The sequence below is a fragment of the Dicentrarchus labrax genome, unplaced genomic scaffold (assembly GCF_905237075.1).
Source record: "Dicentrarchus labrax unplaced genomic scaffold, dlabrax2021, whole genome shotgun sequence".
Classification (NCBI taxonomy): Eukaryota; Metazoa; Chordata; class Actinopteri; family Moronidae; genus Dicentrarchus; species Dicentrarchus labrax.
In genome coordinates, this window is record NW_026136716.1 from 14,329,245 (window position 1) to 14,340,132 (window position 10,888).

At 39.7% G+C, this 10,888-nt stretch overlaps 1 protein-coding gene across 2 annotated transcripts in view; it reads right to left on the bottom strand.

The window, feature by feature from the left end:
• The window catches only part of LOC127378434 (double-stranded RNA-specific editase 1-like), a 36,647-nt gene extending 26,174 nt beyond the window's left edge, over window positions 1-10,473 (bottom strand). The window contains exon 1 of one of the 2 annotated variants that reach the window (XM_051427255.1): window positions 10,299-10,473. In XM_051427255.1, coding sequence (XP_051283215.1) covers window positions 10,299-10,398 — 100 coding nt within the window. In that variant the 5' untranslated portion in view covers window positions 10,399-10,473. The remainder of the gene's footprint in view (window positions 1-10,298) is intronic. The other variant, XM_051427256.1, reaches the window with a different exon arrangement.
• Between the last annotated feature and the right edge of the window lie 415 nt (window positions 10,474-10,888).

The window sequence follows — 10,888 nt, forward strand, 5'->3', positions numbered from 1 at the left end:
GCAAAATCATAACAGAATCTGCAAAACCATTATATTCAATCACACGAGGAAATAAATGAATAAGGCAGCGGGTGACATGCAAAAACACGCAGCTGTGGATCATTTTCAGCCTCATTGGGGATACGCATGGAAAGTACGGGTAGAACAAACACAATTAATCTTGTTAACAATGTGGAAAAGTTAAGATACTGGGATCAATGCTTCAAGATATGCTGCTGCCCTAGTTCCAATCATTTATGTGCATCCACTCTCCAGAAAAACAGCAGTCCAGAGCATGGCACTTCTAGGCTACTATACCGTAACTACTGTATGTTTTGTGTCTGCGTGACACAATCCATGTGTGCTATGGACATCATTTAAATAATGCAACACTCATGGCCGTGTGTTAATGGTTAAAATAATCTAATATGTTGTATGGGGAGAGAACTGGTTGCAAGATATTACATCTGGTAGTCTTTCATATACTGTAGAATGAGAGTAAACAACAACTTTTACAACTGATCATTCTGACACATCTATAGTTAAAGTTTAGTTAACTAAATAAAATAAAGATCATGGTCTTGAGTTAATAAAGAAAAAAACTTATATTAGATTTAAAAAGTCCAGTGTGTAACATTTACGAGGATCTATTGGTAGAAATGTAATATAATATTCATAGTTATGTTTTCATTAGTGTATAATCACCTGAAAATAAGAATCATTGTGTTTTTGTGACCTTAGAATGAGCCATTTTTATGTACAAAAAAAGTGGGTCCTCTTCCATGGAGGATTTTGCAGCCACTGCAGTTTCTCTTACACGATTGGAAGGGGAGGATGAGGCGAGGGGGTTGCAATCAGCAACCACACTGCTACATGCCACTAAATCCTACACGCTTGTCCTTTAACTAAAACTAAAAACGAAATTACTAAGACGGTCTCCGGACACCCTCTCAGACCTGCGCTTTATAGAAACATTGTCTCTGAACGTAATGCAGGCAGAGATAACGTCTGTCACCACAACATAACTGGGAAAACAATTAAAAAGTAATATATACAAATTATTTCCAGGTCCCAGGCTGCAGGCTCAAGTGTCAATTTGTACACCCAATCATCCACTCAGACCAACTTTCCTGACATACTAACAATGTGATCACCATTGTTTTTGAGTAATCACAGTCATTAATTACACAGCAACAAAGGTCACTTTTAGTCCAGTTTCCAGCTGTTATCCAGCCACTGAGCTGATACAGAGCTGTCCGATGTTAAACCTAGGCATTGAAATGGGTGAAAGGGTTTAGATGGGGGAGAGACATTGCAGCAGCAACCTTTCAGGGATAATGATTAAATTGTTTTACAATAACTTCAGGTGGGTTTTAGTCTCCACTGTATATTAGATCAACTTCTCTTCTTTAATTTAACTGTGTTGCAGCAGCACTGCTGAACTAAATTCCTCACTGCTTCCCAAGGACACTTGCAGGCTTCAGCCATCTTTCTAACATTTTCACAGGCACTCTGTGAAATCTTTATGACGGCTTTAATTTGCTGCGTGGCCCTGGCAGTAGCTGGAGGGGCCGGAGCGAATGCTGTATCAATTCCGCACGCTAATGCGACTCACTTAACCAACAGGGCTTCCATGCAGACCACCACACAGCCCCTCCTTCCCCTCCCTCCAAGAGACATTTGTGCTGCTGACAGCAAACTAGTCAAACCACTGTAGTGCCCTCTCCACTGGGGGCCAAGGAGAAGTGCCAGCCTTCCTGAAGGTAAAGCAATTAAGTGGATTATCTACTTCCATACTGCGGAGGAGACAGAGAGAGAATGCTTTGATAGCGCATTGTAAATGAAGCCTCTGGGCCAACGACCGCAGGAGTCACTCATGAAATAAAGCTGATGTATTTAGCTCAAGGTCATCTGAGGTTGGGATGTTGCACCAAACTCTTCAAAGATACTATATGTAGATGTAGCTAGGTGTTAGTCCTCCTTTGTTTGCTAAGGAACAAGTGTTTTTTTGTGTCTACCCACCACTGAGAAAAAATCTCTAACTGCGGAATGCTTCAACTGTTCACCAACTGTATCCGTCTGCTAAGCAGGTAGTATACAGTGGGTTTATCAGAGACTTTTCACTGGAATCAGTGTCCAAGTGGCACCTGTGGGTCATAAAACAAAAAGCTAGGGCTTTGCTAACCTTAGCTAACTTAAAATGCGACTTTATGTCACTTATCTTTTAACCATCTTTAAAAGATAGTAATCTTTTCAACATAGACATCCACGTACAGGAGAGGAGAAAGTTGACCGAGCCTTGTTCAACTGTTATTGGAGCACAGAGTAAAAAGGGGTGGGACTCAGTTCTCTGTGGATAGCTACTTTGTTCACATTGTTTAGTCATTGTTAATTCCTCCATGCATCCATAATGCCCCTACGAGGCACTTTCATTTTGTGTGGAGTTTGGCGACTCCTGTGTTTCTATAGGTCATATAGAGGCATTAGTATAAAACTGAAACACTCATAAACCCCCTCGTAGTGTGTTTAAATGCACACGCATACAAAAGAAGCCAGGTTACTGGAAGAAACCAGGTCAGACAACGCAGTTACATGCACTGTGGTTACCCGATTACTAAAACATGCACAGGCAGTAGGTCTGTACCCTTACTGTATTTTTGAACCATGATCTACTTATTTTAAGAGTATTTGGCAGAGCATTTGGACTGACATTCCCTGTACTGAGAACATAGATTAGTGACAAATGAGCCCGGATTTTACAAATAGTCAGTTTGGTTATGCAAACTAGACTTTTTAAGGACTATTTAGTGTCAGTTTAATTTATTGTAAATGCATTACTACACGTAATTATCTTTTTGTTGCTCTGCTGTTACTTATCCTGTCTGAAGTCAAATGTAAAAAGCCAATTAAAACTTAATTACATGTATATGTCCAAGAAATCATCATTCTCCAGAGGAAGTCTAGTTGGATTCCTTCAATTCCCTAACATGATTAAAACTGGGATTTTCATACACATGACATTTAAGAAATCAGAAAGCTGACAGAAAGCCAATTACTTCAGCACATGTAAACACACTGACTGACCTAATTTTGACAATATTTGATATTATTGTGTATCGTAATAGAAAAACACTCGGATAAGTCAACTCAGATAAGGATAATCGTTTAATGCCTACTTGACAGAGTCACAAAGTGCAAATATACAGAAATCCAACAAAGCATTCAAGAGTAGACACGGGTCCCTTAGCAAACTGAGTACTCCTTTCTGGATATACACAAGCTTTTACATATTTAAATGTATAAAGTATGCATAACTACTTGGGAGGAAGAAATTTTGGTTAAAAAATGTCCTTTAATCAAGACCTACATTCAACCAAAACATTGGTCTGCTACTGTATGTAAAATTTCTTATTACAGCTGTGAATGCTTACATGTTGCAATAAGATATTCTCCTGTCAGCCTATGGACTCTCTGCTGTTTATTTCGTGCAACTTTGCCAGTTTATCCCCCCTTTGCCCCACTGGCACACACTCTCATTTTCATTTAACGCTAACACAGGTAGCCTGCGCCTCATGGGCCTGAAAATTGCTGCTGACTACATGCTTGTGAAAGCTCTGCTTGTGGTAGCCAACTGGGACGCAGACACATGCATGCTGAGGAACCAGTAAAGCAAAATTTTATACCATGGGTGCACATCTCCTTACAGTGGTAATTTTAAAAACACATAAAAGGGTTTAAGCCTTAATGTTAGAGTTTCTGCTCAATTGATGAGTCTATGGGCTGTAGGGTTGTTTTTTTCTGGAAGTCCGAGGGGTTACAATTAATAAAAACAGACACATTTAATGTGCTGAAACCAAACATGAGAAATAGCATTTATACTTTTAAATTGAGCCTCAAGGCTTCAAACCTATGTGTGTAAACAGGTTGTTTGTTATTGCCTTCTAATACAATTTTCAAAATTTTCCATGCACCTTGGTTAAACCTACTTGATGAGGAAAAGACACTACTTAAAAGGACATGCTACTTCCTGCACTGGCTCTGCACGTAAATTACTGGACGTAATCTTGAGGAGTGGAATTGTCTAATATGAATTCCTAAGCATACTGGGCTTGGAGGTTAAAAGCAATTTCTGGCATCAAAGTCGGAAAATCTGATGACCAACCATCTACCCCAACCTTTTCTCTAAGTGGTTTTGTGGCACTATAACAATATGTAATGTGTAAATTTCCCAACGTGTTGAAGCATTCCTTTAGATGGATACTTCAGATATGGAGGGTATGAGATAACTGGTTTGGAAGGTTTAAAAACACCGAAACTAATATGAACATGTGAAATGCAGTTTTTTATATTCAATATTAAACTCAGTTCTAGAGTTCCTGACTTTTTAAGTCACAATTTCAGCTGTTTGCAGCACTATTTAGTGCTCTATAGAAGTGTACTACCGAAAGTCTCTGTATGTGAGGATCAGTAGCATATTTCTTCAACAGTTGTACTCTGATGGCCTTAATGCCTGTGTGACAGCTGTCTATCGACAACCCCTTTGACCATGTGATCTGAGGTGACAGGCTCTGACTTTGCTCGTGCTCAGTCATTTTCACGAGTTTCTTTATTTTTCATAAGGTCTCCAAAGGTCGGCATGAGAGATTCCAGGTTCCCCCTCGCGCTCGATGACCCTCCTCCACCCCATTCTCTCTGCATCACTGGTCTCGCCGCGCACAACAGATGGCTATCGCTGTTCCTCACTCTAGTCAAGGCCAGGCCAGGTCCTCTGCTATCTCCCAGAGAGAGGGAGAGAGAGTGGTGGGGAGGGAGGAGGGGAAGCTCAGGGCTGATGTTGAATTTCACACCCCACGGCCTCAGGATTAGCGAGACTGGGAGCTGATGGACAGGCAGGTGGAGGTGGAGGGTGGAAGGTTGGTGCTGTCTACTGATGCCTAACAAACAGAGTTACTGTCCGTACTCTCAGCTGGGATCAACTTCGACAGTTAGCACATTAATGAACATGCTATTTATATTTCCACTGGTAATCACTCTTCTGCTGTTTCTATAGTTCCTTAAAGTATAACTAAACTCTCTCCCTTCCAGAAAATTTTTAAAAATGCAGCACAGGACGGCCCTCTGTGTCACCTCTGAAAACAAAGAATCCGCTGAACTTTGACAGTCACTAGAAGCGCATTCATGGCTGTTTGTAAAGTTTCTGTGTGGTTACTGTGCTGCAACAGCTGAATTAGCGTCTCAAAGAGCCTTATGTAGGAAATTGGTTCATGTAACTGTGGCTGCTTTTGTATTTCACTGTTCAGTTCTGATTAATTGCTTTCTGGCGATGCAGAAGATTTGACACCTGACAGGAGAATTTAACCTGGGCAAATATTTATTAGCAGTAGATAGTACGATTGTCTGTCACAGCTCGATTTAAGCTGATAAGATGCGTGCATTTCAATAAAAATCTTGCCTTAAATCTGGCTTAAATTAAAAGTCAATATTAGTAAAACTGATACATAAGCCTGCCCTTCATGCTGCCTCCCCCTCTACCTGTCTGATGGGACTTTTGATGGACAGTTCGGGTAGAGAAGGTATGTATATGTGTGTGTGTCAGAGCCCCCAGCGGAGCTCACAACCCTGAGCCTCTGGGTTTCGGAGGAGAGTCTGGGTTATCAGCAGAGCTTCAGGCCAAACCCCAACTGCAGGGTGGGGGAGGGAGGGGGGAGTCGGGGTAGGGAGGAGGCTGTATCAACTCCTCCACATCGCAGAGCGGCGGCTGTTTGCCAGACAGAGATCTGCGGCTGCGGTTTTGGGCCGACAGACACATCCCTTAGCAGCAGCGTGCCGTGCACGCCTCACAGAGCACATCGGCTTATACCTCGTCTGAAATTCACTTTTGCTCCCAGTAGATTAAACTCACACTTCAGTTCATCTCACAACACCCCGCTTAGCAGGGACACGGAAATGATGGGCTTCTTACTCGCCCCGCATGCAAAGTATGTACAACGGCTCCATTTTTTTTTTTTACACATTAATACTGTTTACCACACTCTGCATGAATAACAGTTAGGCTAAATTGAATATTCCCGAGTGGGAGAAAAAGACGAAAAATCACAGTGCACCTGCTGCTTTGGCTTTTCCTGGCGATAGCTGAAATTTGAATTAATGCGAGGATTAAGTGCACTTGAGTTTTGCAGCCGGTGAAAATATTAGCAGACGTTTGCAATCATGAACAGAGCCAACGAAGCAGGGTGAAACAGAAAATGACTCGAACAGAGCTGGATTGCTGGTTGGTGCCTCGGGATGGTAGCTCGACAGCAAACATGTTCAAGCAGGGAGACTACAACAAAGACTAAACACCTGACATTCACTACGTGATGAAGTTAATGCTTCTGCAAAGTGCTTAGTAATGGCTTGATTTGACAAATGTCTGGCACAGTTTGGTTTTTTTATTACTTGTGTTTTTTGTAAGAAATCAGTTTCCTGACAAAAAACCCCATCACATTCAGAAGTCAGAAGAGGTGAAACCAAGTCATTGTTTTGCAAGTCACGTGTAAGTCTCATGTCTCTCCACTCAAATATCAAGTCAAGTCCCAAGTACTAAACTTTGAGTTTTGAGTCCTAAACAAGTCATAACACACTCTTCACCAAATAATATATATCTTTAGGTCTGAGGTCAAGGGATCCCTTTGAAAATGGACATGCCAGTTTTTCCATCACCAAAAAATGATGCCTCAATTTTGAGCATCATTTAGCTCCCTTGAGCAGACATGCTAACATGACATGGTTGGTACCAATGGATGCGTTAGGTCATCTTGTTTCATACGATACCAGTAACTTCACTCTGGGTTTAAAACGAAGCCCACTGAAAAACAGAGTGGAAGAGGTAAGGATAATGAGGTGGCACTTAGGGTGGCCAATCAGATTTCACAGGTGGTGACACAGCTGGATATGCCCCTTGAACCATGTTCCCTAAATCTCAAGTAAGTTTTAAAAAAATAAATATATCCTCTATTTGTTTGACTGTAAGGGCAAGATAGATTATTATGTCATGGTTTGGTCCTTTCATGTGTCTTGATTGACTTTACTTCCTGCCTTTGTCTTTTTCCAGCTGGTTTTCTGTGTCACCTGTGTCTGCCTGATTAGTCTTTCCAGTGTTTTGAGCTACATACCTTGGTTTTTGGACTTTCTGCTTTATATAGTTGGATTCTGGAATTCTCGTGTTCAATTACTCAGCTTGCACAAGTAGGACATTTTAACCATATCCACACTAGGGATAGAACAATAAGCCATATAGCAATATTTCACAATATTTTACAGTAGTTTCTATTATTCCAATTATGGTCAATACACAAGGGACTGACAAAAGACGTTGGTCTGCAGGCACGTGTGCAACAAAAGGTGGAGTAATGAATGCTTAAAGAAAAAAAAAATTACTTTTTATTTATAGAAATCTGAAACTTAATTATGACTAAGATATTTTAATCACAAACTTTATCCTAAGGTTTTGTACTTCAGGGACTCATTACAACCCGGGTCAGAGGACAGTGCATACACAACTCAAGTAAGATCGGGACCAATCAGGACCAAGAGCTTTTTTTCCCCCTTGAGTATCAGCTCTAAAATCCAGATCCATTTCCAAACACTGTGAGTGATTGCACTGCCAGCTACAAATGCCCCATTACACTGCATTTAAAGTCTAGAAGTGAAAACACACTTCTCGTTTCTAAGCACATCTTTGAAGAGCTGCTACATGAGATCTTCAGTATGGTTTATGCTGAGAAGAAGCCGTTCAGACTTCCTCGTCACAACAAATCCACAATGACACTGTTCTCTCCACAATCATTGTTCAAGTCCTACAGTATTAGTAGTACAACTACATCTAACTTGCTTTAGGCTCCATTATTTGTTTGTATTTTGTTGAAACACTTGATCTTCTTTAGTCAACATGACCAATCCATCTCTAGCACTAGTCTGAAGTATGTTAGGCCAAAAACTGCAGTTCTTCAAACAACCACTTGAGGCTGGCTCCAGAAGCCAGTCAATCTCCATAAGGCCCCATATTAAAATGCCTGAGCCAGAGGCGACCACACTTAGCTTCACAACGGCTTCACAACTATGATGATAGGTACCTTCCTTCCAGGAAGTTAAACATCACTTTTAGCAGGTGACTAATAATAATGTATAAATGTATGTAAATAACAATCTGATGACTAGTTTTTCTAAAACATACTCTACTGATTGTTAGTTATATCCACTAATGGCAAAAGTGGTACTTTGGTACTATTACCATGAATTACAAGTCCTTTGTCAGTATAAAAAAACCCAAATCTTTTATTTAATTTTTTTATATTTGTTAAAGTTGTAACCAAACTCTATCATACATATCAGTATGATATTTTTTACGTTGTTAGAGGTTTGTGATGCAAACACAGTCAGTGATCAGGTGAATTCAGAGTGTTACTGAGAATACTGGCACTAATAATTCAGTGAACAAACTTCACTCTGATCACTGGAGGCAGTAAACCTAGTAGGAAATACTAACAGGTAAAGCAGTAAGCAGTGGTTAATATAAAAACACAAAAATATGCCACACAGATGTGCATGATGGATGACTTTTCATTGTTTTTAAATGACTATAATGTCATTTTTATATGATTTATTTATTTTAAAAAATACATTTTATATGTCAAATACTTTATTTTACAAGTGCTGCTCTTGGCCATTAAAATAAACATGTAACTGTGTATTTTATTTCACTTAAATTGAGAAAAATGTATTGTTGAAAGTGAATCTAAAGAATAAACCCAGAGAAACTAAGAAATATTTCCAAACACAGATTATTTTACAGCCAGGTCTTGAACAGAATATTCTGCTTTCTCTCCCAAGCTTGGCAAATTAAATTTGCTACCAAAAAGCTTCCCTTTTTGAAAGCATATTGTCTCAAAAATGAACTTTTTGATCTGTTGGCTCTAATATTGATGCACTTTAATCAATTCAAAAATTTTTTTCAATGTCAGATTTTATGTTTGTTCCTGCAGTAATTCTGAAAGAATTATGGCATAAAAGAAATAAAAAAGTATCAAATCAAATATTTAAAACATTTTTTGGTGTTATAGGTCCAGAAGCATAAATACCATCTAAAGATCAGTACACTGAGTTTTGATTAAAACATGTTACAGTTGAAATCTATAATTTTTCTGCCATTAAAGTTGATGCCTGGTGACAAAACAAGACATTGATAGAAACACATCTATCAATGGAGAAAATTATCAATAGATTAATTAATAATTAATAATAAATGATTTAGCCCCAATAAACACTAGGAAAAACAGCAAAAAACATTAAAAGAAACACTAGTAGCTGTGGATAAAACACCACCTCAAATGTTTTACAGATGTTTGTGAACCAAAGATGTCAAGGTATTCCTCTAATATCAAACACCTGTAATGGCTCTATGACCATAATAACTAATTTAATAAAAAATGCATTAAAAGTTTTGGTTTAAACATGTTAATCACCACAAGAATCCAACATAACTTACAACTGAAATCTATCATCTTTTTGCCATTAAAGTTGATGCCTATAGAAAAACAAGACTTTTGAGGTTGTCTCCCTGGGCGCTGATCAATATATTCCAACTTTATGACATTTTATGGAACCAAAACAACTAATCGATCAATGGAGAAAATAATAGACAGGAGTAATCCATAATGAAAATAATCATTCTGCTCTACTAAACATTGAAAAAACAAGATAAAACCTTCAAAGAAACACAAGTAACAGTGAATAAAACACCACTTCCAATGTCTTTCTTGACGTAGTACTTTAACAGATGTTTAATATCAAACACCTGTAATGTCTTAAAGCTCACAGTAACTCATTTAATAAAAAATGCATTCAAAATGACATTGAGTTTAGAATAAAATGTGTTATTCACCATAAGAATCCAGCATCATTTACACTTGAAATCTATCTTTATGCCATTAAAGTTGACGCCTATGTGGTTCTGTTATATGGAATAACAGAACCACAGAAAAAGCAACGTAACGGGTGAAATGAGAGGGTTACAACTTAAATGCTAAATACTTCAGAGAGTTCTAATCAGCACAATTCATGACAACATACAGTATCGGACAACAAGCAGCTTCGAAACAGACCAGTCACTTTCAAAAAGCAGCCCTCAGGGATGCATCTGTCCATGATGAGAATAAAACAGTACTGAAGCAGAACTAACGCAATCTGTTCCAAAGTCACTATATTACTCTGGTCCTCTAACACTCAGACAGACTAACAGACTGACAGAGCAGAGCAGCAGGTACAATACGGAGGGGTACCTTTGCGCTCGGAGCGTTTCTTCCTCCTCCTCTTGAACCTGCGGCGGATCAGGCAGTAGTAGGCTGCCGTGGTGCGGGAGCTGTCCAGCAGCAGAGCCATGGCTCGGGCTCACAGACGAGGATCTGTCCCCTCAGTTACCCTGCGGGCTCTGATGTGCTCCTAATGCTAAGTATAGACACTGAGTGTGTGTGCCTATACAACTTTAGACAGAGGAGGGGGGATGGAGGGGGGAGGGGCAGCCAGTCTACCATGAAGCCGGCAGAGAGCTGTTGGCACATTGACTCGCTGTGGTAAATGGCTGTTAGATAAATGGGCTGGGATGTCTCCTGCTCCTCCCTCTTGTGTCTCTTTCTGGCTTCCCTCTCCTCACTCTTTGCACCCCTCCCAACCCCAACCCCAAACTCTCAAATCCACTCTCTGGGCTAGGATGAACTTGGCAAGCGCTCTTGAAAAAATACCAAAAAGTGCCTTTTGAATATGCATCTGACACTACATGAGACAAGTGTTTAGAGTGGCTGCAAAAGTGCTAAACACTGGGAAACACAGCCAAACATTCAAGGAAACGCTGCTTAGTAAAAATGGCTAGAAC